General features: G+C 39.4%; 1 protein-coding gene across 1 annotated transcript in view; it reads right to left on the reverse strand.

Moving 5' to 3' along the window:
- Positions 1-5,808: 5,808 nt before the first annotated feature.
- The window catches only part of PGM2 (phosphoglucomutase 2), a 33,542-nt gene continuing 12,626 nt past the window's right edge, over positions 5,809-26,724 (reverse strand). The window contains exons 4-14 of the mRNA XM_046656375.1: positions 26,153-26,237; positions 24,407-24,490; positions 24,084-24,277; positions 20,557-20,746; positions 19,444-19,541; positions 18,112-18,292; positions 17,928-18,021; positions 16,504-16,633; positions 15,345-15,534; positions 11,500-11,633; positions 5,809-6,792 (exon numbers count right to left, since the gene is read on the reverse strand). Of these exons, the coding sequence (XP_046512331.1) occupies positions 6,690-6,792; positions 11,500-11,633; positions 15,345-15,534; positions 16,504-16,633; positions 17,928-18,021; positions 18,112-18,292; positions 19,444-19,541; positions 20,557-20,746; positions 24,084-24,277; positions 24,407-24,490; positions 26,153-26,237 (1,483 nt within the window). The 3' untranslated portion in view covers positions 5,809-6,689. The remainder of the gene's footprint in view (positions 6,793-11,499; positions 11,634-15,344; positions 15,535-16,503; positions 16,634-17,927; positions 18,022-18,111; positions 18,293-19,443; positions 19,542-20,556; positions 20,747-24,083; positions 24,278-24,406; positions 24,491-26,152; positions 26,238-26,724) is intronic.

The raw sequence follows: 26,724 nt of genomic DNA on the forward strand, positions 1-26,724 counted from the left end.
ATTGACAAATGTCTTCACAAACGATTTTGAAAAAATGATTTGATTTCATCCCCATTACAGATAAGGAAATTGAGGTTTAGAGATGTTAAAAAACTTGTCCAAAATCACACAGTTGGAATTGAAACTCAGATAGTCTGGTTACAGAGCCCACACAGCCTTAACCCTGACAGGTTATAATGGTCACAACCTAAAAATATTGATTTCTTTTTCTTTTTAAGAATTACTGTGAACATCTGGGAAATAAGGGCAGTAAAAAATACTGGTGTTCTAAAACAGAGATGCAAACACTAAATGGGTGGATTATGAGACATAATTTATGTCTAATTTGTTCATTTATCTGACAATAGTAATACTTCGTGTCATTCTTTCAACAAGAAGATATTTTAGCTGTTAAAATAGCATTTGTCCTATATACTGGAATGGGAGGGATAATGATGTATATGCAATATTATTTGCTGCTATGTTATATTAGCAAAGAATCGGAAACAGCTTAAATGTCCTTCTAACTAGGGGACTGAAAAACGGATGGAGAACAGTGTGCTACCATTTGTGAGCAAATGTGTAATATTTCAACTTATCCAGCCTTTTGAGTTTTCTAAATTCTGAAAATTGCCTATTCAATAGCTCTTTCAAAATTGTGATTGTCAAGATTCTCCCGAAGTGTGCATATCTTGCCACAAGCTCAGGATCCGTTTCATCTGCAAGGTCAATCCATTCAACTGGAACTAACTTCATTCTTTTAGGTTTCCGCTCATCAGCCAGCCTCTGGCTTGTGCTGCTAACTGGTGATTCTTGAACTCTCAGATCTTTTTCTTATCATGATAGAAATGATATTCATGATAGAAAATACCACTGACCAAACTATGTGTGACTTCTTTCAAAATCTTTTCCTATGTCTTACTTTGTGAAATTGATCCAGCCTGTTGCTTGCCACAGAAATGCATACTCCAGGGCAAATTTCATGGCCACGACACAATGTCACAGCTTTCTGTCAGCATCCTTTCCACAGAAGGTGCTAAATGCTTACTCTCTGATGAGACGTAGGATGTAGATCTCAAGTGAGACTATCCTTCTCGAGAAACAGCACAAACTCATCCTCATTTAAGTCTGGTATCTTATCAACAAAGATTGTGGTTCCAGTTCTGGTTTGCACCCTGTATGAAGGAAGATCATCATATTTCCTCTGACTTGTGGTTACAGCCACCGTGTTGCTGGGCCACTCAAGCAAAGACTTTGTCAGATCTCTCTGTGGATTCTTGCACCTGCTTCACATTGCTCCCTTTGTTTATTGGTCTTTATAACTCAACACAAAAATGTAATTTTGTTCTAGAACAGGCGAGGAATCGCTAAGAGCCTGCAGGTGTGACAAATCACTTTCTTTTAACTGTTGGAGCCCAAGAGAGCTCTCTGAGGGCATCAAGCACGCTTTCATCAAGGTTGACATAAACTAATAATCCTGTCTGAAATTGTCCATCAACTCCTCCCACCCTCTTCTTGCAGTATTCTGTGTGAGAGACCCTGGATACATCGATTCATTCCTCTTTTTGAGTGAACCCCACTGCCATTTGCCTGATCACCCTCTTATTCTGCAGGGCAGAGCAGGAGTGGGCAACTGGCTGGTGATAACTAATCCATAGCACCTGGAAAGCAACTAGGGCTGTGAGCGCCACCCCTCCCCAACTCATATCACATATTCTTGCCAAAAAAACAAACTTGAATCAGATCATGCTTCTCGATCTTCTATATATCACTTTACAAGAAATGTAAGCACAGAGAAACACACGTCCATGAGGAAGCAATTAGCAAAATCCAAAATGTGAGAAATCCTACAGGACAAATGATTTGGTAGTGTGGAATAAATTACAAAAAATGAAAAAAAAGAAAAAATAGATGAACTTATAGATTAAAAGAGATTTAAGAGACCTATCAACCAAATGCAACGAGTGAATGCTATTTGAAAACTGATTCAAGCAAAGTGTAAATAACATGTATGAGACAAATGGGGAAATTGGCCCACTGACGGGATAATTGGTGATGTTAAGGAATTGTCAACATTTCTAGGTGGTAAAATGGTAGTATGGTTGTGAGTGTGTGTAAATCCTATCTTTTACAGATACATACTGAAATTTTTTTTTTAAAGATTGGCACCTGAGCTAACAACTGTTGCCAATCTTTTTTTTTCCCTGCTTTTTCTCTCCAAATCCCCCCAGCACATAGCTGTATATTTTATTTTATTTTATTTATTTATTTTTTAAAGATTTTATTTTTTTCCTTTTTCTCCCCAAAGCCCCCCGGTACATAGTTATATATTCTTCGTTGTGGGTCCTTCTAGTTATGGCATGGGGGGCACTGCCTCAGTGTGGCTTGATGAGCAGTGCCATGTCCGTGCCCAGGATTCGAACCAATGAAACACTGGGCCGCCTGCAGCGGAGCACGAGAATTTAACCACTCGGCCACAGGGCCAGACCCCATAGTTGTATATTTTAGTTGTGGGTCCTTCTAGTTGTGACATGTGGGATGCCACCTCAGCATGGCCTGATGAGTGGTGCCATGTCCGCGCCCAGGATCCAAACCAGCGAAACGGTGGGCCACCAAAGCAGAGCATGTGAACTTAACCACTCGGCCACCGGGCCGGCCCCCATTCTGAAATATTGACAGATGCAGTGACAGGTCTGGGACTTGCTTCCGAATTGTCGCGTAGCAAGATGGGGAGTGAGTGGGATTTAAATGTAAGGAGATTGGCCATGAATGGAGGATTTGCTACAGCTGGGTGAAGGGTACGTGGAGGTCCATTGTACTATTCTTTGTATATGTTTGAAATTTTCCATATAAGTTTTACAAGAAAAAGACAGGTGAAAGACCACTGAAGTCACTGAAGGTTCTGGGCAGCTGTTTTGAAGGGGCGGTGTGCAGTCAGTTGGAGGGAGGGCAGCTGGGGAATTGAGTGGGAAAACTGATTTGGGGCTGGGCTGCACTGAATGCCATTTGAGGACATCTGAGTAAGAAAGTCCAAGTGGATGGGTGGTAATACAGGATGGGAACATGGGAGAGAAGTCAGCCGTCCTGCACTTAGGACAGTGACAGCCATGAGCATAAAGCTTTCAGGGGGCAGAGAATCATTGATTATACCTCATGGAATAAACCGACTTAGTAGGGTTCACAGAGAAAAAAAGGAACCCTGCTGAATCAGCAAAGCACATAATGGGCCCGAGCCTCCACCTCCAGTTTGCTTTTGTTTCACTGAATGATGGAACTCTCAGCGAGATGGAGCTACATTTCACTCCTACCACCTGGAGATTTTTTAAAAGCTTTTTTCCAGTTAAGGTGAAATAGTTCAGAACAATGTATTTTAAGGACACAATCAGGCTCGTCATCTCTGTAAACTGCAACCCTAACTTCCGTTTGGAAGTTGCACAAGGCTATTTTGAAATGGTTTCAAAAGCTATTTAGACCTGGAGCTGGGTCTTAGGTCTGTGTGCTCAACTCCATTTTGCACCAGGTTTGGGCCAAACACCAAAGTGGCTTTAACTGGACCTGAGTGGAAGGTGTGACAGCTGTTTCTCAAGTTTATTTTCAAGGACCTACGCAAGGGAGGCAGGTCAATAGAGGCCAGATTCTCCAACGCTGCTCTTCATCCTGGTGATCACGCGCTCTTGTCAGAGGGCCTCCCCTCTCCAGACAGTTGTCTTTCTCCTGCAGTTAATCTGAGTCGTCACTGCACTCTGCTTACATAGAGAAGTCTCAGGAAGAAGTGATGTTATTTTAAACTTTGATTCTCATCTGCCTAGGAGTGTGACATCTTGCTTTCAACAGTTGAGTTAATCTACACAAATGCTTGTGGCCAAGAATGGAACCAAACGATGGTGCAGGAAAATGATATGCAAATAGCCCCCCAGAGCCAAACTGTTTTGAACAGAAATGTACGGAATTTCAACTTGATAATCTTGAAAAAGGTGGCCCAAAAGGGGGCGTTACTGAACTGCTTGCCCACAGCTCAAATACTTTCATCTTGCCATGCAGCACACTACATTGCAATTATCTGCGTACGTGCGTGTTTTCCAAGCTGGGCTAACTTTGAGATTAGGATGCATGTTTATTACCAGTATGCAGAAAAGTCCCTGGCTCACAGCAGGATTCAACCATGACTCAATCAGTGAACATATGAATGAAGCCACAAATAGCTCTGAGGATTTGGTCTTTTAGGATGTAGAAATTACAAATATGACTTAGATGCCATCCTTTCAAAATCCCTTCAAAGTAGGACATACACATTTGTTCCATCACTTAAAGCATTTATTGAAACCATGGGTTTCCAAAGTCATGAAATAACAATACTTTCTCTCGATAGCATGAGCATTAAGGTAAATTGATGAGATAAATGAGAGGCACTCCCAACGTTTCTTACAGGAAAGAGGAACAGCTGTTATTTCACTGAGAGACCACAAAGAGAAAAAAAAAAAAACAGTTGGCCTGCATTTTCTCCTGCAAGTCAGTCTCTCAGACTTCACTTGGGATTTGTTCTTTCCAGGAACCGAAAGAAAATGGGCTGTCACCTCTACACTCAAATTGGACAGCATTCCCCCAGCAGGTTTAGCTGTTAGCACGCAGAGGGACTGCCGTGCCTGTGCTCACTCCTCATCACGCCTTACTCCCCTGCAAAACATCTTCCTGGCATCTGCAGGCCACGTGGTTCTGCCCTGCTTGCCCCTAGTTTCAGCACACACCCCTTTCAGGCTGCAAGACAAGGTGCGCTATGAACACAAGGCTGCCCCTCTTTGGTACAAAGTGTTTTTCTTCCTATCTCAGATCTTAGGTCTTCTAAGAGGGCTGGTTGAGCATTCTGCCCAAGAGAATCGCCAATGATTTATTGTTGCGGATAGTGCCCTTTATGGATTTCCACATAATTTAAAGACCTGCAGCATGAAATGACCTCTGAGACCATTTAGTGACATTTCTTCATTTTAAAAATAACAAAATTATCACCCAAAGTCCACAGTTTACATTAGGGTTCACTCTTGGTGTTGTACGTTCTAAAAATTTGGACAAATGTTTAAAAACACGTATTCACTATTACAGTATCATATGCAGTATTTTCACTGCCCTGAAAATCCTCTGTTCCGCCTATTTAGCCCTCCTTACCCCCTTAACCCTGACAAACAATGACCTTTTACTGTCTCCACAGTTTGGGTGAAAATAATGTATCAATGCAGGTTCATCACTTTTAACAAATGTACCACTCAAGGGGGATGTTGGCAATGGGGGAGGCTGTGCGTGTGTGGGGCCAGGGGACATATGGGAAATCTCTGCACCTTCCTCTCAATTGTACTGTGAACCTACAACTGAGGTAAAAAACTCTTTGTAGAGAGGACACAGTGCTAACATTTTTTTCAGAATACAGTTTGAGACTAGAAAACAGTATAAAGCAAAAATAAATATAGCTTCTACAATGAAGCAGCTGCTAGAATCTATCGAATATTGCAGGTTTAAGAGTTCTGGTAGGGCACAAACTATGTATCACTAAGATATAAAAACCTTTTTTCCTTTACTTTAGAAAACATTATCAATCGTATTGTCATTTTTCATTGTTCTGAAACTGTTAATAACCATTTAGGTTAAGAAGAAGAATAATAATAATCGGTAATCATTTGCTTTAAAAATAGAAAATCATATAAAATATGTAAAGTATATAAGGAACAGCTTGGTCCTAGCTCAGGGGTGCTCAATGGCAGTCATTCTGGAAGGTTATAAGGCCATCGCTTATGAGGAGGGCAGAAGGCACAGATTAAATAATAAACCTGGAAAAGGATATCTATTATAATAAAGTCCGGTTTTAGATTTTAATCACGTAGAAGCAAGGCAAAAACATTACAGTCAGGTAAATAGTTATTGCCTCTAGTCCCTGCTGCCTCACGACCAAGAATTACATTAAATTGCACTACAGCAAAGACTAGACAAAAAGTACTTGGCAAGTTTCCAACAGCCAATTGTTTGATTCAGGATTTAAAGAGATAAAATGAATGTTAACACATTGAACAAAGATGGTTAAGCTGTTTTTTCCTAGCATATATACAATGTATAACAGTGTATTATTAGAACCAGAAAGTTTTAGGTCAAAAAACGCTTATTTTTTTAAAGTATCTTTTGCTCCACTTTACAGGTTCCTGTGAATTGTATTTCCCCTAAACATGAACACAACATCTGATCTGTTCATTTATTTTACTTTATAAGCAATTGATAGAAAGGTAAACAAATGTAAATATATATATACCCAAGAAGTGGCTATCCTACACATGACAGCCCAGAATTTGGTAACTGTATACGTTTTCTGGCTATTTCAATAATTCATAAAAACAATTATGGAGAAGCCATATTTGTTATTTATTCTAATTAAAGCGTATTAATTATAATATATTTTTGAAAGTTAGTTATCTTTAAAATCTTCATTTTTTAATTCAGATAATACCCAGGCTCAACCTTTTAATAGGAATGTTGGTTTTTTAGGTCTTGGCCATCTTTTCTTTATTCACTTTAAAGATCAAACACAGAACAATGAGGAATGTAGGTCTATTAAAAAACATATAAATACTTGTAGTGATAGCTTCAATCATTTGGCCCTCAAAAACATTGCTTAACAAATCAAGTTCAGCTCAATTGTGTGTAACTGGAATTACGCCCAAGGCTGGAATATTTCACTCTGCCTTTGGCTGCAGGTTATACTTCTGTGGCTGGAAAAAACATTCTTCAATAGCACTGACTAGTTCATTTAGTTCTTTCTTCAGCTGCTCAGGATCACTGGAAAATAAGGGGAAGAAAATTCCAGATGAGTGGATTATTCCAAAACATATTTTAACTCCCCACATTGATCAAGTAACACTAAAATTTAACCTTAAGAGGAGGGCTAAATCAGACAAAACAGAACTCCAGCGACTTCAGCAGGGGAACGCATCTGTTAACTGGGACAAAAACTCCCGTGAGACAATATCCATTATTTTCCCCAAAAGTTTTCCCCAAGTTTCTACTATAAACTAAATTATCCCTTTGCACTTTTCATAAGAATTTTAAAGAAACGCAACGTTTGGCCTAGCACCCATACAAGAGCTACAACGTTGGTACTTAGTGCAGAGAAAACTTTCAGGACTCCCGCTGTTACTACATCTTGCTGAACTTTTACAAACGACGTCTCTAAGTCTCCGGTCTCCCAGGATACGAATGTTCCTGATCTTGTCTGCCCTCAACTACTGGAAGCCAAGCTGCAGCCTCATCTGAAAGGCTTCCTAGAATGGACGGAGACCGGGAGCTGCCTACTGGGCCCGCTAGTCACACCCCTGAAACTCACAGGCCTCGGGTTTATCTTTTTTATTCTACCTCCGGAACAAAAGGGTCACAACTAAAGTATAAACAAGAACCTGGGGAACCAGATCCCTTTAAGGAAATCAAGTTTTCAAGCACGTGGAAAATACTAATTTATATGCAAACAATTAGAAGGTTGATAATAGATAAAACATAATTGTAATTAGACAGGCTTCCAGCAGCTTCTATGTTGGGCTACTAACAGAATGTGAATTACTCTAAGTACTTAAAGACAAAAAAGCTGAATTAAAAAAACTAAATCCTTCAATTCCAACTTTCATTACTTCATACTTGACCATCTTTAATATATGCAAACTTTATTTTAATGAAAATTGCAATCCTTGCAATTAGTTAAGATCATTTTTACATTGTAATAGCTAGCCAGTACAACTAAAACAATCCATTTTATTACAGACATTAATTCTGGCTCTTCTACTTACTAGCTGTGTGCCCTTGGGCAAATAGCCTCTTGAAGGCCCAGATTCCTCATTTATAAAATTGGGATAAAGACTTCATCTTCTCAAGAGAGTTGTACAGATTGAGATAAATTATATAAAGCAATTAGCACAGAACCTGGCCCAAAAACCTCAATAAATGTAGCTACCATTATAATTATTTTTATCCCCACTGGTAACATATAAGGTAATTATGCTTCATAAGCACATATGAATCACACAGTTCTTTTTTTCCTTCCCCATAAATGTGCTTTGATGAAAATAACAGTTCTCAGGAAGGCACATAACTATTGTTTTGTTTTGTTTTTACAATATACCTAAAACTAAAACTCATCAGTGAATTTTCTATACATCTACGTATGTGTGTACATATATCTCCTACCAGTTTGTTTCTCTGTTAGAACTCTGTCTAATTATTATCTAAACCTTGAGATCGTAAAAGAATGTCCTTGTTCTTAGGAGATGCATACTGAGGTCCATGGCTTTCTTTCAAATGGCTCAGAAGAAAAAAAAAAAACCCAAATAAAATATACATGGAGAGAGAGAGCAAAAATCACAAGATACTTCTGAGTCTAGGCTGGGGTAGGCAAACTACAGATTGTGGCCTGTTTTTGCAAATAAAGTTTTATTAGAACATAGCCACACCCACTCCTTTATATATACGGCTGTTTTCCCTGCTATAACAACAGAGCTGAGGAGTTGCAACACAGATCATACGATCTGTAAACCCTAAAATATTTACTACGTGGCTCTTTACTGAAAGTTTGCCAATCCCTGGTCCAAGTAAAGGGTATGTGGGTATTTGCTTCGCTATTATTTCAACATTTCTGTAGGTTTGAAATTTTTCAAAATAAAAAGTTGGAGAAAACTAAAGACATTTACCCCAACAAAAATATTTTTTAAAAGCAAGACTTATACTTGAAAGGATTTTCCATTCTAAAGGATTAGTAAGTTGTGGAATTCTATGAATCAATGATGTTCATGATATAAAATATATTAATAATATTTAAGGTTATCCGAAAATAAGGAAAGCTCAGCCAGGGCTTTATTGCCGCTGTGCGTTAGGTGTGCTGACTTGCCTGAGCACAGACAGCAGATCCACTGACTGGCCTGCTACCCAAGGTCCCATTTAATAAATGCAAGCAGCATTTCAGTGAATATAATAAAAGGACAATTTTTCAAACTATTTTCAGCAATTTATGAATTAATATTTGAATTCAAGTCCACTCAATAAGCCACGTGAAAAATGTAAATACTGTAAGTCCTTAAACATTAAATAGTATTGTTATTATAAAGGAAAGTTTTCTGAAATATTAGATACATTTTCACAAGATAATGAAAAAGAAAAGACAAATATGTAGAGAAAACATCTTTAAATTGGACTAATGTCCACTCGTTTTCAAAAGAATGAGATGTAGAAATATGAAAGTACTAAGGAGAATTACCGAAAACATCAATGAAAAACCATACTCAATATAGTAACAAATAGCTTATTATGTAACACAGATGGAAAGATTGATACATGCACAATATTACAATAAAATGTTCGTAATACAGAACATGTAGAAAAATGAGCTATTTTATGTGTTTGCTGAAGTTGCTTAATAGTTGAGTTTTTGCCTTTGAGCACAAAAAGGTTTTAAATGGGAATCCATAGCAAAATTTCTTCCACATTGCCATGATTTCTTCAATATGTTTGAAGATCGTGAGGTCTGAGGGCCACCGTCATGACTTTGACAGTTGGCCTGGTGCTCTTATTCAGAAGAACCAGGGCCCATTTGGGTGTGGAACGCCATCGCCCCATGATAAACTGGCGGAAGGGTGAACATAAGGAGTCCTTGTATCCATGTTTTACAGTTTTGTTTTGCTCTAACATTTCTTCCTTTGCTACCAGGACTCCCTTCTGTCTGCCTAAGAAAAGTCTACCTGTAACAATTCTTTCCTTACTGCTCTAATTTGCTACATTTAATCTGCCTGTTGGCTTGCCGATTTAAGAAGCTCAAAAATTTTCCTCTGCTTTTATTTCCACATGGTGCAAATTTGATTCACAAGGTCAGAAAAACTCCTCTGTGAGCAGAGCTTTGGTTTATGTATGTTCTAACAACTACCTAGACCCGTGCTGTCTTCTGCAGTAGCCATTAGCCACCTGCAGCTATGGAGCGCTTGAAATGTGGAGTGCAACTGAGGAACTGAATTTTTAATTTAATAAAAGTTTACTTAGTTAAAATTCAAATTTAAAACTAACGTTTGATTCAGTTATTGGAAAACAGGTACTTTTGGAGCAACCTAGGTATTAAAATCTGCTTTTTCAAGTGTAAATTTAATGAACTCTAAATACAGATCAAGTATTTCTGAAAAAATTTAGCATTTGAATCGAGATATGTGATAAGTATAAAATAAAGACACTGTGGAAAAAAGTGAAAGATCTCATTAATAATTTTTATGTGGATTATATGTTGTAATGATAATATTTTAATATTCTAAGTTATAAAACATATTATTGAAATTAATTTTATGGGGCCACCCAGTGGCATAGTGGTTAAATTCACACACTCTGCTTCTGTGGCCTGGGGTTCACTGGTTCGAATCCTGGGCACAGCCCTACACATCATTCATCAAGCCATGCTGTGTCGCAGCATCTCATATACAAAATAGAGGAAGATTGGTACAGATGTTAGCTCAGGGCCAGTCTTCCTCACCAAACGAAAATAATAATAATAATAATAATTTTACCTATTTCTTTTCATTACAGTCACGTGTCACTTAACGACAGGGATATGTTCTGAGAAATGAGTCATCAGGCAATTCGGTCATCGTGTGCACATCATGGAGTGCACTTACACAAACCTAGATCGCACAGCCTACTACACACCTGGGCTGTATGGTTCTAATCTTATGGGACCACTGTCACATATGTGGTCTGTCATTGACCAAAACATTGTTATGCAGCACATGACTATATTTAAAAATGTGTCTAGCAGAAAATTTCCAATTGCATACGTGGCTCACATTTTATTTCTACTGAACTGTGTTGACTTAATTCACCTTTAAAAAAAATACTACCTCATTCTTAACTGCCTTCTGAATAGGGAGTGCTAGTTAACTGAGTGTTAAATAGGTATGCAAAACCATATTTACACGTGCTAACTACACGTGTTACGGTTGTTGGAAAATGACCAACTCCAACCCAAGATCACAAAAACATGATTCTGAAGCTACCAGACCATCAGTTCTTTGGTGGCAAGGACTCTTTTTGATAGGGCTCTTGATCCCCACCAGGACCCAGCACAGACTTATGCACAATAGGTGCTCAGAGATATTTGCTGAATGCGTGTGCAATGGATTTTAATTTATTGTGTCAGAGGTATGGAGAAAAAGAGAAAAACGCATTGGTCCTAGCTTCAAATAAAAAGTACTAGAAAAAGGAAATTTTGTTACTATGACTGAAATTAGAAATCAAATTTTTCCATACAAAGGAAGTTAGAAAAGAAATAAGTAATTAAGTAGGAAGCAAGCACTCTTGTCCCCGAACACTCCAACCAGCTCTTACGATCATGATATTGCTGCAGGTCCTGCAACAAGCTTCCTAATTGAACTACGTATCGGAAAGATGAAATGTTTTACTTAGCATTTGAATTGAACCAATTAGGACGTTGGAGACTAAAAATGACAGCAGCTGCCACACACATCATACCTATTTCCAGGGGGGGCACACAGCTCTGAATAGTACTTGATTTTGGGCTCTGTCCCACTGGTCCGCATGGTGGCCACGCCTCCATTAGCAAAGGTAAAGGTGATCATTTGGCTGCTTTTACTAGTAGGGAGGACCTAGGAATTAATTTACAAACGTTATAAAGTTAAATAGGAACATAAACTGTTCTAGTCTAACTATTTTCCCCTGGATAAGCATGAAAAGAAATGCCAAACACATTGGTTAGAAAAGAACATTTTTGAGGAAATCAAAAAATGTACTCCATATGAATGAAATACTAAATAATTATAATAAGGCGATTTGTAAAAAATTAAGTAACTTTATATACTAGTTTTTTACTTCCCTGGTTCTACTAATTAAAGCTACTAAAGTTTTACTAGAATTCATAAGAAAATGATTTGAATGATTAATAATACATTACAAAAAAAACCCCCCACAACACTAGACCTTATTTCACTTTGCAAAAAAAAAGTCTATGGAGAGAATCTCTCCATAGACTTTTTTTTGTGTAAGATAAAGCTTCTGGAGGATGTATTCATAGCTGATTGCTCCCCCAACTCCACTAAAATGATAGAAGTAAAAAAAAAAAAACACAAGGGCAAAGAAGAAAAGAGGAAACAGCAGTTGATGGGGTTGCCAACTAATGCTAGAAGCCAGAAAACAGATGGAGGAGCAGAACTGATCTGATGGAATGAGGACAATGACAGCTGAGCATCTGCAGGAGACAGACAAGAACCGGTCAAGGTGCTCGGCAGAACTCTGGCAAAGCTCACTACCTGGAGGCAGCAGGGACTGCAAAGGGCAGGGGCGAGACAAAGGTAGGATTTGAATGGAGCTATGAGGCCTGCCCAGATCCTCACCCTCTGCCCACGCAGTCACCAAACCACCTCATCAGGGGATGGTTTAAATCTCTAGTATAACTGAACCAGAAAGGCTCAGGAGCTGGGGACAGGAGGCATCGTGGAGGGCAGAGTATGGTGAAGACAGAGAGTAAGCCAGAGTCCACACTGAAGGCTAGCACTCCTCCGCCATGCCCCTGCACCTCTCCACTGCTTCTGGGGCCTCAGCAGCCCAACTTACAGCCCTCAGGTGGGAGATGAGGGTGAGAGTCAGGCCTCCCCAGATGGAAGCCCCCATATAAACGTTAATTTGATACCCAGTCTCCATAGAGTGAAGTATGCAGTTGACAAGGCTTGTGCTTGTACACAGAGCTTCCAACCAGCTTTTTAGTGCCCAAAGAACAATTAAGGATCACTAGACGTTGGGGAAAAGACATGAGATACAAGACAAATTCCAAAACAAACAAACAAAAAACTTGGAGGAAATAAAGACAATACAGAGGAAAAAAGATCTACATTTTCAAAAAGCTATAATTAATATCCTCAAGAGAACTGAGATATTATCTACATGAAATAAGAATAGGATGTTATTTTTAATAAACTAGAGAATAAGAACTGAAATAAATACTCAACAGAAGCACTGAAAGTTAATGTTGAGAAAATCTCCCCAAAAGTAGGACAAGAAGATACAGACGGACAATAGGAAAGAAAGAAACATGGAAAGCAGAGTATTGGTCCTGGAGAGCCAGCATCTAACTAAGAAGTTGTCAGGAAAGGCAGAGCAGGAAATGCAGACAATGGAGAAGAGAAAATGCAGGTGAAAACTGCCCAGCCTCCTTCTTTGACACAAAATCAAGAAAATTTCTCAGAACTGAAAGAACTGATTCTACAGATCAACAAAGACCCACCAACCGTCTAGAAAAATGAACGAAAAGAGACCCATACTAAAGTACATCACTAAAATTACAGAACCCAAAGTTTAGTGGAAAGTTCCTAAAACCTTCCCATAGAGAAATAAACAAGTTGCAAGGAAAGGACTGAGTAAGTACGACATCAACATCCTTGGATGCTGCACACTGTAGGCTCACTAGGTCCTGAATGAATGAATGACTGCTCAACAGCCACACTGGAAACTGAACAATAATGAGTGATGCTTTTAAACCTGGGAGTCAATAAAGTGTGAGGGTAGAATAAGACATCTTTAGACCTAAGGCCTCCAAAAATTTACCTCCCATTCACTTTTTCTTAGGATGCTACTAGAGGGTGTGATTTAGGAAAATAAATATAAAAAAGAGGAAGTCATGGGGTCCAGGAGCAAAGGCCTCAACCCCAGTGAGTGGAGAAGGGCACTCCCATAATGACACTGTGCACCCAACCCAGAGAGGAGCTGGCCCTGCCGGATGGAGGGACCAGGGGGGAGGTCACTGAAACAAAATGGAACCGATAGAATAGCTGAACTATTGGACCAGGTGGAAAACCCTACTGAAAGGTATTTGAAGGACGTGGGAAGAACTGGTGACAGTTAGAGAAATCGAGCCAAAAGAAAGAGCAAAGCAGGGCCAGCCCCGTGGCCGAGTGGTTAAGTTCACGCACTCCGTTTCGGTGGCCCAGGGTTTCAGCGGTTTGGATCCTGGGTGTGGACATGGCACCGCTCATAAAGCCATGCTGAGGTGGCGTCCCACACAGCACAATCAGAAAGACCTACGACTAGAATATACAACTACGTACTGGGGGGCTTTGGGGAGAATAAAGAAAAAAAGAAGACTGGCAACAGATGTTAGCTCAGGTGCCAATCTTTAAAAAAAAAAGAACAAAGCAACTATTAATGCTGGGAAAAATAATTTTTTATACAAATCAGGGGAACCCAATCGAAGTACACTACTTAACTAAGCAGGAAACAATAGCTACTAATTATAATCATACAAGCACGGGATCTGATGTCACCAAAAGTTGTGGTATAAATGCATTTTGAGGTTAGGGGAGAAGGGGGAATAGTGGATGTGGGTCGTGTAAGAACTAAATCCTTATCTTTATAATAGAAAATTAATAAAGCCCAACACTGATAAGTCCACACGTTACCATATGAGCACATTATTTAGAAATTTGGTGGTAAATACCAGGAGAGACAACTGAGGGGGACAGTGGCTGCCTCGGCACATGGCAATGAGATGGTAGGGATTACAACTGCCATGGTTTCATCACAACCCTTTTAATACTATTGTCTTTTCAACTATATTGTGAGCAGTTGAAAATAAAAACATATAAGAAGGTAAATATCAAAGAAAATGTCTAACATTGAGATTCTTACTCTCCTTCCCTTCCCCCTGCCATGGTTAATGATACTCTTCTGCCATATTTGAGCCTTCTTGTGACTCCAGTGGGGAATCCACATGTTGTGAAGAACACAAACTCATGCTTTACAGCTAACAGCTGCCATACATTCAGACAGTCGCATAAAACTAGCGGGAAAGCAAACTGTGGTTTTCCAAGTGTGGACCAGTAGCATCAGCACCAGCTGGAACTTGTCAGAAAGGCAAATTCTTGGCCCCCGCCCCCCCAGATCTACTTAATCAGAAACGCCAGGGGTGGGCTGCGGCACTTGGTCTTTTAACCAGGCAGCCAGGTGATTCTGATGCTTGCTCAAGTTCAAGAACTGCTGAGAGAGAGAGGAAAAGCTGGATCCGGAGTCAGAAGACCCAGTTTCGACCCAGACCATCACCAACTAGCTGTGTGACTGCAGGCAGATCCTGCACTTCTGAGTGTTTATTTCCTAGTGTGTTAAATGACAGTGTTGGCTTAGATGACCAGTGACAATGCTTTTAGTTCTAACGCAAGATTTTTAACTTTCTATGTATTTTTATAGCTAATTTAAAGTAATGCCTACATGCCTAAAATCAGCTTCAATTAATTATATGATTAAATAAGTTAGCTATTCAGAGTATAATAGAAGGTAAAGAGAAGAGTTTGACAAAAGTAGACATTACTTACAGCTTTTTTATCAGGCTGGCTATCATCATAGCCAGTTGTAAGGTCCCTAACGCCAGAAATTTCAAATCTGCCACAAGTTTTTGGATAATTATTCTTCCCATCGTAGTTTCTAAGGTTTTCAAACAATTTTTTAATGGTGTCTTGATCATAGCAGATAAAATATGAAGCTTTGGTAATATGGTAGCCATACCTTTCAAAACAAAATAATAAAATAGGTCATGAGGATATAATACACAGCACGGTGACTAGAATTAATAATACTGTATTGTATATTTGAAGGTTGCTAAGAGAATAGACCTTAAAAGTTCTCATCACAAGAAAAAAATTTGTAACCATGTGTGGTGATGGATGTTAACTAGACTTATGGTGGTGATCAATCTGCAATATATACAATTATCAAATAATTACACTGTACACCTGAAGCTAATATAACGTTCTATGTTAATTATATCTCAACAAAAAAAGAAATGCAAAATGGGAAAATATAATTCCACATGGTGTACATACACTATGTATCAACCATTATATTCTAAACTAAATGAAATAACCATGACTAGCTTCAAAGGGATAATTTAACATTAAAAAAAGGTACAATAATCTCCCCCAGGGATGGCCAAACTGCTGCCTGGCCTTCGGCCTGTATTTGTAAGTAAAAGACCTACTGGAACACAGCCACCCCACACCCATTACATTATGTATTGTCCCCGGCTGTTTCTGCACTACAAAGGCAGAGCTGAGCAATGAAGTTAAAGACTAAACAGATGTTTCATGAACACATTTAATCTTTTTTGACCTCAGACACTGAAAATCACATTCTTCAATTCACCATTTCCATGACTAATGTTCTCATTTGTTAAGGATTAATGCAATCACAAATGGTAATACTACTAAGTGGTTAAGCATCAAAAGGAAAAAGTGATCTCTTACTTAGTTTTCATAAGGAACAATTCATAGCTAAAGTAAGAGCATTCAAAAGAATATTACTGTTTCATGCAAAAGAACATAAAACATTTAAAAAGAGCACTATGTCGGTGATACAGGTTAACCAGACTTATTGTGGCGATCATTTCAAAATATATACATACATTGAATTATTATGTTGTACATTTGAAACTAATAAAAAAATTACCTCAGTTAAAGAGAGTTAATAGAAACTTACTCAACATAGATGGCCTTTAGCTGCTGAGACAAAGACAAATTCTTGGTTGCTAGAAAGCTAGCCAACTCTGCGCTTATGACAGCGGCACTGACTCCATCTTTGTCCAGAACAAAAGGGCAGCACATATATCCTGCAGAAACACATGTCGCACATACACCCTTAGAACGGGGTTCCTTTACAACACTGTGCGTGCACATATCTAAATGCATCCTGCCTATCGCATAGGAGGTTGTACAGTATGAGTGTGTGGCTGCTTCTCATTGCCCACCATTACGTTTAAGACTCTAGCCCAGTGCCTAGCGCATAGCAGGCCTTCAAGAAGTACTTGTTGAATAACCTGTAAGGAGATTCTCCCTCTTAGACAAATCATGCTCATCCTCTAGGTCCAGCGCAAATCCCTCCAGCTCACATGAAACTGTTTCCAATTGTTCTAGTCAATGTTTATTCTGTCTTCTCTGAATCCCCTTAGTTCTTGTGAGTTCATTTTTCATCTTGACACCTGGCCTATAATCTTTTGTGTGGTTCTTTAACTAGATCTATACAAACTGCTGTAGGCTAAGGTCAGTCTCATCCATCTCTTTCAGAGTCTAAGTAATTGCTATGCAATAAATATTTGGTAAACAAACATTAGAAAAAAATTATTTTAAATAAAAAGCTATAGAAAGACAAGACTGCCAATTTTGACAACAAAAGCTGAGCTATTTACTTCAATGAATTAGTTAAATGATGTGCATGTGTCTGTGCTGCAGGGCATATACGGGTGAACCAGAAGAATGTATATTATATAATAAGCATAATGTATCATAGCTCCTATTGAACTAATAACTAAAATATTCCTAGCACAAGCATCTGAACTTCATAGAACTATGAATCTAGTTTTCATAGCTAGCTCTCCTTCTTTCTGCTAATTTCTATTGATAATTTAAGACAAGCGTTTTTAGTCATTCTGGCTGGACGTGAGGTCGTCCTTGCAGGTGACAATCACTTTGATGAAAGCACCACAACTGTGCCTTCTCCTATCCCCTGGATGGACCTACACACAGCACTTTTGATGGGAGTATGTATATCATATTAGGCCTGTATATCAACACCACAGTTGAGAAAATATCAAAATATGTGGATTCCTAAGCTACTAGCAGCCATGTGTGGAATACCACTGTTTTCAGTCATCTGGGGAGAGGATCCAGTTGCTTAAATTAATGGCTTGGTTATTTGTGAGAAATTCTTTTTAGCTGAAAAACATCTGAGATGCCAATTTTGGGGTAGGATGGTTCAGTGCTCTTTAAGCATCCCAGAAGCAAAGCAAACTGTGTGCCCCTGTTGCACTGTTCATCTTTTGGACTCAAATCCAATTCCAAATCTTTTCCCATTTATTTGCATTCTATGTACTAACTGATTCCATGATCATCATTATCCCTTCTTACCAATGGCTTCTTCAAATGCAAATAAGACATTTTTCCCTTGGTCTATTAGCTGTTTGGCTCGGTTTCCCATCCACTTAAAGCCAGTTAATGTTTCCTAAAGAGATAATCCAAAAGAGAAAGAAATGCCTTAGACTTTCTACAGAGCGAAAGAAAGGGAAAAGAGCACATGCCGCGAACACCTTACCTCGAAGTGAAAACCCTCCTTTAAGGCAATGGCCCTCAAGATTTTGGAGGAGACTGTGCTGGACAACATGTACGTGTCTTTGAGGGCACTGGGATCTTGGTTCTTTTCTTTCCAAGAAGTAAAGAGCCACCAGCCCAAGAGGGCCCCCAACTCATTGCCTGAAAACACTCTCCATTCACCACTGAAAGAAAAAAACAACCTATGCATTGCTGCGATCTTAAGAAAGACACTGGAAGACACTGGGACAGGACGATTAAGCCAAAGAAGCCTCACAGTAGTTTCTGCAAGACTGTTCTTATTCTTGCTTAAATAATGGGCCAGAAAGCTGACGGCCACTTCACAAACATCTAAGCAGCTACCATGTCTCAGCCAGTTTGTCCAGACAAACATCCTATCTTTGAAGAGCATATAAAATAAGTATGTCAGTGAGGACACATAATGCTTTTATCTTAGTCTGAAACATAACAGAAATATGCTGGCAAGAGCCCCCTAGTATAATAGTTTGTGTAGCTTGATTTTTGGTCTGGTCAGTATTGCGGATCCTGAGAGGGCAGTACGTGGCTTTCTTTAAGATCGAGCTTGGTGCTAAAACAGTGAGGACACCAGAGAACAGGTGTGTGATTAGGTTCCTCTCTGTAACCCAGGTGGCTAGAAGTACATCTCCCATTTCAGCGAGTATCACCCTAGCTTACTTTTCTAAAAACGCATATAGAATCGAACCTGTTTTATCATAATCTAAAACCCTAACCCTTTGGCAGCACCTCACTGCCCCAAAACATCACATATACTGTTTGACACCCCAAAACTGCCTGGACCCTGCTCACCTTTCAACTCCCTCCGCCCCTCCTAACTTACCACTACTCTTCTGTAAAAACTCCGCGGTCAAACTTGTCTTAAACACTGTGTCAGCACCCCGCAGGTATTTCTCTCTGGCCTGCTCAACCTAAATCCGACATTTCCTTGAAGGTCCAGCTCCTTACCAAACCCTTCAGCAAATACTGAACTGCAAAGTCAGCACCAAGCAAAGTACTTTGCCCTCATTAGGCATTGAGTCATTAATTATAATGAAATCAGTGATAAAATAAGAGAAGATAACAAATAGGAATTTCAGTTCCAAACACATACTAGGCTGCTTGACTCTGTGATATGCCTGCCCATCATGCGGCCCCCATGGTAACCCCGTTGCGTTATGTTAGCAGTTCAGTGAGAGGATCATTTTCAAAACAAATGGGAAATATCTCCAACTAGGTCCAGTCTCCCCAGGAACATTTTACTGCCCAAGATGTCACCCTTTATATTTTCTATTAGATAGATAACCACAATTAATTGTACCTGTCTTGTTTCTCTGCCACAGCAAGTCTATCAGCATCTGGGTCGTTGGCTAAAATGATTTTGGCCTTCGTTTTGTCAGCCAAAGCAAAAGATAAAGTCTGAAAAAGAGTAGGAAAAGAAAAGACTACTCAATCAAGAATTGACGGGGTTGGCCCGGTGGTGCAGCAGTTAAGTGCGCACATTCTGCTTCAGCGGCCCGGAGTGCGCTGATTCGGATCCCAGGTGCGGACATGGCACCGCTTGGCAAGCCATGTTGTGGTAGGTGTCCTACATATAAAGTAGAGGAAGATGGGCATGGATGTTAACTAAGGGCCAGTCTCTTCCTCAGCAAAAAAAACTAACATCTTCCTCAGCAGATGTTAGCTCATGGCTAAGCTTCCTCAAAAAACAACAACAAAAAAAAGAATTGAGCACATTGCAATCTTTAAAAATGGCAATATTCAGTTATTTAAGACCTAAAGGAGGACTTTCCTTAAACTAAGGCTGAGTTTTGTTCCTGGAGCTGGTCTTGGCTAATCACATATTACCTCCTAAGCCAGAGGTCAGATAATGGGAGCATCAACATGTGACCCACACAGGCCCAGGGGATTTGCCCCTCATCTGACAGCGTGTGTGTGGCTGCACTGGTATTTCTAGGCTTTGCCTTGTGATCAACCCACAAACAAACCAAAATAAACCAACTCTCTGAATATCATGGTTACCCTAACCTTTAAAAAGGTTAAAGGGACCATAATTTAAATAGCACATGTTCATATCAAAAAAATGACAACTGAGGAATGAAAATCATGTGGTAAACCTCCATTCTGTTACTGTTTCTTTTTGGCATTAAGGAAGCACAGTAAATTGAAACCGAAATTAAATTAAATTAATTAAATTTAAAACGTCATTTAGATTTCAGCTCTCACATCCTGAGGCTGAGACATCTAAGTTGAAAGTTCCATCAAAAAATGGATGACTAATAAATATTTCCAATGATGAAATTATTTTTTGGTTCAGCACAATGAAAACACATAAAAACTTATTTTACTTCATAGTAGTTTTTGAATTAATTTTTGAATTAGATTCAGTTTTGAATATAAAAGGTAAATTTTATAATAAAAACAATTAGGTTACCAAGACTCCTTCACCCTCTTCGGGATTCGGGTATTTCACGGTTGGGAACTCGGGGTCGGGATCCTTCTGTTCGGGGACAGCCGCGGGGGGAACGAAGTCAAAGGCTCTAAACGCAGACTGCACGAAGTTGTGACCCACACCGTGGACAGCCGTGTGCACAAACTTCAGCTTGGTCTCCCTGTTCACACTCCTAGAATGAGACCCATCACGGAAAATGACAAAATAGACAAATGCGGCTCTTGAAACTGGAAGATTTCAAAAATATCAAGGGAGCAGATTCCTAAGAATGTAAGAAATCAATGGAATAAGAATGTTTGAGACGACTGAGTATTTTTCTAATTACATTTAAAAAAATGAAACAAAACTTACCTATACTCTCAACATACACCCCTTCCCCACCCTATTCAAGTTTAAAAGTTTACTCTGTAGTTATTTTCAGCAAAGCTGATTACTTTTAGATTTTGTTTTATGCTACAGCTTTCTCACCTAGAGCGGGATAAAAGAAAGAACCTCGGGCTCAGATTCTAGAAGAGACTCACAGCCAGCCCAGGGGATACCCGCCCATGGCAGTGCCAGCTCCAGGGCTCCAAATCCTCTTTACTAGCCTCAGAAATGATTTTCAAAATGTCCATTTTAACAAAATGTGATGGAACATCGCATACATTGATGTGTGTGTGTATATATATATATATATAAATTTTCTTTATCAAGTAACAATCCTGTTCAGCCAAGTGCCCTGATCTAGGAACTTAACACAGAATAACAACAGACATCAAAATTAACAATAGCAGTTACAGAAAGGTAAACGTAGGCTTTAAAAAATTCCAGTGCTATGACTGCTAGAATCTTAGGTTATTGGCCATTTTCTTTTGGAAATGAATAAGTGAACAGGGTCTTCTCTAAGAGAACAGTGGTTTAAAACAAGCATATCCTTCAAATAAAATGCATCTGGAAAAATAAATGTGCAAGCTTAGTGAGAACAAAGCTGGAGACAAAGCTCTCAGATAGTAAAATGAATTATAAAGCTATGGCAATTAGAATAGTTTGGTACGAGATATAAAAAGATAGAGAAAAGGAACAGAATGGAGAGTCCAGAAGCTGATCTGATTTGAAATGGGAAATATCTATGAAAAGCATAAGTCTTCATGGTTAACATGATTTGGAGACAGACTCTGAATTTAAACCCTAGAGCTCTGCCACTTACAAGCTGTGTGACTGCTGGTTATTTCCGTAACCTCTCTGTGTCGCAGTATTCTCATCTATAAAATGCCAATATACCAGAATTTACCCTGAGTGTTACTGTGAGGATTAAAATGAGATTAAATTAACTAGTACAAGTGAAGGGCCAACAGCAGTTATCTGATCTATGATAAGCACTCAATTAGTGTTAGAAATTGTGTGATAAAGGTGACATTACCAATTAGTTAAAGAAAGACAGATTCTTCATTTTAATGTGTTGGTACAACTGCAAACCATTTAGAAAAAAAACCTAATCTGCTTACAAAATTAAAAATCACCACTGACTCAAAAGATTTAAATACTACAAAATGTAAACATGCCAGTCCTGGGAAAAAACAAGAGGGATTAAAAAAAAATCTTGGTGTAAAGAAAGTCTCCTTAAGTATGACCCAAAACCCAGAAGTTCTAAATTAAAAAACTCATAAACATTATCAAATTTTTACAAAAGTTCAGCAAAAAGATTCAATGAAAAAGTCCAAAGGTAACAATAGAAGGGAAAATAATATTTGAAATAAATGAAGACTGGTCTTCTATATAAGCAAAGAGGTTTTACAAGTGCACAAGATGAACAAATACATAAAAAATGGGATAAATATGCAATATAGGTTATTTATAATTAAAGAATGCAAATGAAGTGAGACACTACTTCATCTAGCAAATTGGGAAAAATGAGAAATTTGATAATCCTCAGTGTAGCTAAGAATATGTGGATCATAAACTGTTGGTGGGAGCATCAACTAGGGTACCATTTTTAGAGGGCCATTTGTTAACCATTATCAACTTTGTAAATGCTTATACAATTCTTTTTTTTTTTTAAATTTTATTTTTCCCTTTTCTCCCCAGAGCCCCCAGGTACATAGTTGCATATTTTTTAGTTGTGGGTCCTTCCAGTTGTGACATGTGGGATGCCGCCTCAGCATGGCTTGATGAGCGGTGCCATGTCCGCGCCCAGGATCCGAACCGGTGAAATCCTGGGCAAGCTAAGCGAAGCGCCCGAACCCAACCATTTGGCCACAGGGTCGGCCTGCTTATACAATTCTGATGCTGATGCTGGAGATGTACCTGAGGATACACATGAGCACGTGTATACACACACAAGGACTCGAGGACCTGTGCTCAAGGATGTTGATACCAGTGCTCCTTGGAGTAGTAAACTGGAACCTCCCCCCGTCTTTGTGAAGTTCAATCAGAGGGAAAGAGGGAAGGTTCCAAGATATGCTTTGTTTGGATTATACACCATTTAAAAAATGGTCCCCCACGTTTAAAACTTAAGAGATATCACATAGACTATTTAGGTTTCTAGTGTCTCTCAGGGAGAAAAAAATCAGATGATTTGGCAACTCTGTCCCTACATTTGCACATGGTAACTAACACCCAGCTGGCATGGCCGCTCCCTTCAGATGGGCCTGGGTTTCCACATTCTACACAGGAGCCTCCACTCCCAGGTGGTCCAACAAATACACTATGAGCGACAACCTAGAAATTCCGCTCCTTTAAAATCACTGGTTTCTTGATGGGGACAATCGAGCACGGTGGGACCTGGAGCACACTAGGGAAGGATAACACTGTCACTGAGCTAATCTGCCTCTAACCTGACTGCATCGAGTCTGCGTCACTGGGTTAAATAAATGGGTACAGCAGCCATTAAATGATCAGGACGAATAGGGGCTAACATAGAAGGGCCCCATGACGGACTAAGTCGGGGAGAAGGGCATAGAACAAGGTACACACACACTATAGTCCTATGTACGGTTTTTGAAGATATTATGCATGTGTGTTTGCATATGCACAGAAAATTTCTGGAAAGACAAAAAATGTCAGTGCTACCTATTCACCACCTCTCCGCAAGGTTTTTTACACATCTATAGACACACACACACATACACAAATACACATACAGAAATATATGAACCTACCACAGAGGTCAGCAATCTATGGCCTGTGGGCCAACCACTTGCTTTTATAAATAAAACTTTTTTCCTTTTTTAAGAAAACCTTTTTTGAACACAGCTACGTTTGCACTCATTCATTTCCCTATCATCTATGGCTGCTTTCCTACTACAGCGGCAGAGTTGAGCAGCTGAGTAGTAGTTTGTACAGTTCTCAAAGCCAAAAATATTTATTACCTGCCTTTTTAAGAAAAGTTGCCAACCCCTGATCCACAGCCTCTAAAATCAGATGCAGCTACAGTATGTACCAATTGAAGAGGAAAATTTAATGGAAACTGATAGAATTTGGCTGAAGCACATTAATTTAACTCACTTGGAGTGAGTTTACAATCCACTTACCTGTGAAAACAGTATTTTTTAAGGTCTTCAAAGTAGTCCTTATTGATGGAGGCACTTGGGTCGTGAAGGAGTGGGCTGCCAATAATTACAGAGTCATCCCAGGCTTGAGGCCACGGCTCTAGATTGTCCTCAATAGCCTGAGAAATCTCTTGATCATGGGGAGAGATGATCTGAGCTCCATTCTCCCAATAGACCTGGAGAACGTGGGAACATATCGAGAGGGTTTAGGGCTAACAGAAAGCATCCGTTCCCTAGGCTCCCAACCCGTAAAAGGGCAGGATTCTTACAGAAGGACATATATGTGGACAGAAAAACACAAGTACCTTATAACCATTGTCCTCCTTCGGATTGTGAGAGGCGGTTATCATGATTCCAGCACAAAGTTTCAAATGTGACACTGTGTAGGGCTGTCACATAGCAGGAAACAAGAACAGTTCCAAACAAAAAATTAGATATACTAAAATGTCTGTTGTATATTGTTTGTACCAACTGGTTCTCTTTTAAGGAACATAATATAGAAAGAGCATAAAGTGTCATTTGATATTTTTGTGCCACACCCAAGCAGTATACTCTGATGACCATTAGAACGAACTCACCGCTCAAATCTCTGGGATGTGTTCCCTAATAAGAAAGGTGAGTATTTTCCGAGGTGCCTTCTTTGTATTCTCCCTTCTACTGGGAAAGCTAGAAAACTCTCCAAACCAAGAGACGGTCTAATCCTCCATTTCACATTCTTTGAAGCCTCTGCTTGGCACGAGAGCTTATGGATTCAGTTTACTCCCTCCCACTGCTTCCTTTTCTCCTTATTTGCTTTTAAAGAGAAGGTTGAAGGAAACGTTGAAGAAATGGAGAGTGCTCTTACAGCTTGCTCATTCATCTCCCACTCCAGGATGAACAGCACTCTCTTGTATTTCTCCTTAGCTCCCATCTTTACAAGACGACTTCCCAAAATGAGGAGAGGGTAGGCCTATCCCCCATATGGCTGCATTTGAGATTTATCTACAAGGCAACCTGAGATTCTGTCCCCCTCTACTCTCCTGCCAAGAATCATTGTGGTGATTTGTCCTCTTAGGAATCATCTCACATCCCTCAGGTGTCCTGGAGCAAAGACAAGGGGAGAAGCACTCCACAGTGAGGGAAAATGATCATGGGACACTCATGTAATTCAAGTCTGATATAAAAATAATAGCTGGCATCATCTATATAGAAGACCATGGATGTTCGAACTCACTGCAATTTTTCCATCAAACAATGCAAGTTGAACTACATTTAGATGTGACGTTGGGTGTCTACTGGGTTATTTACAGTCTAGGAGGCGATGCATCTACCTGTCAGTGCACCAGAGACAGTAAACACAAAGCTGGCAGCACTTCCCTCGCCTGTATTCATACACTCCCACTTCTCCGTGATGGAAGGAACTGCATTCGAATCACGTTTTTCGCTTAATTGCTAAAAACATATATTCTTAGCATCTGGCCTCACCCTTCAAAGTTCTATCTACTTAAAAGCAACAGCTGTCACGGTCTCTATTTTCCTTTTCAGGTTCTGTTACATAAAGGACTTGATAAAAATCTTACCAAAAGATGCCAAGCACGCTTCTTGCTGTGGCTACAAATAGTATTCAGAATGAAACATTTGTATAAAAAGCTGGTGCACCAACTTGTCAAAAATATTCATGATAAGACATGGTTGGAGGTGAATTCAGGTTTAGACCCAAGAAGTTTCCTAATTGTGATAGCTGGGAAAAAGAACTACAAACCAAATTAAAAAACAAACAAAAGACATTTTTTGCTAACCAGCTAAAATTTCCTTTGCATGCAAGCAAAAGGAAAACTATAATTAAAAAAGTAAATTCTGATGAATCAAAAGTTGAATATCAAAGAAACTTTAGTAGGATGTGGGAGAAACAATCCTAGTGGAGAGGAGAGAGAATGCCCGCTGACCTGACGCCAAGGAGCTCTTCTGTCATGTGAACACCTGGATCGCAACAGCACTAACGACTGTAAAATTCAGCCGCATCCCAGCCCCAATCCCGTGACGGGAAATTAGAAAGGGAAACAGCTACTTACCACAAATGGGGTTGGGGTTATATCAGAAAAGAGGTACACAGGAATCCCCTGACTGATAAACGTGGTTGCAGCAAGTCGGGCAAATCTGGAAATGCAACACGACGGGGAGAAAAGGAGAGAAGAGTTGTCAGGATTGCAGGTGACAGTAAAGAAGGACATGAACGCCTGACTTCTTTTTAAAAAAATTTTATTGAGGTCATATTGGCTTGTGATATTGTATAAATTTCAGGTGTATATTATTATATTTCAGTTTCTGTATAGACCACATCGTGTTCACCACCACAGTCCAGTTTTTATCCGTCATCATATATGTGCCCCTTTACCCCTTTCGCCCTCCTTCCACCCCCTGCCCCTCTGGTAACCACTAATCTATTGTCTTTATCCACATGTTTGTTTATCTTCCACATATGAGTGAAATCATGCAGTATTCGTCTTTCTCTGTCTGACTTATTTCACTTAGCATAATACTCCTAAAGTCCATCCATGTTGTCAGAAATGGCACAATTTTGTCTTTTTTTTTTACCAGCTGAGTAATACCATTGCATATATACACCACATCTTCTTTATCCATT

This window comes from Equus quagga, chromosome 3, assembly GCF_021613505.1.
Source record: "Equus quagga isolate Etosha38 chromosome 3, UCLA_HA_Equagga_1.0, whole genome shotgun sequence".
NCBI classification, from domain to species: domain Eukaryota; kingdom Metazoa; phylum Chordata; class Mammalia; order Perissodactyla; family Equidae; genus Equus; species Equus quagga.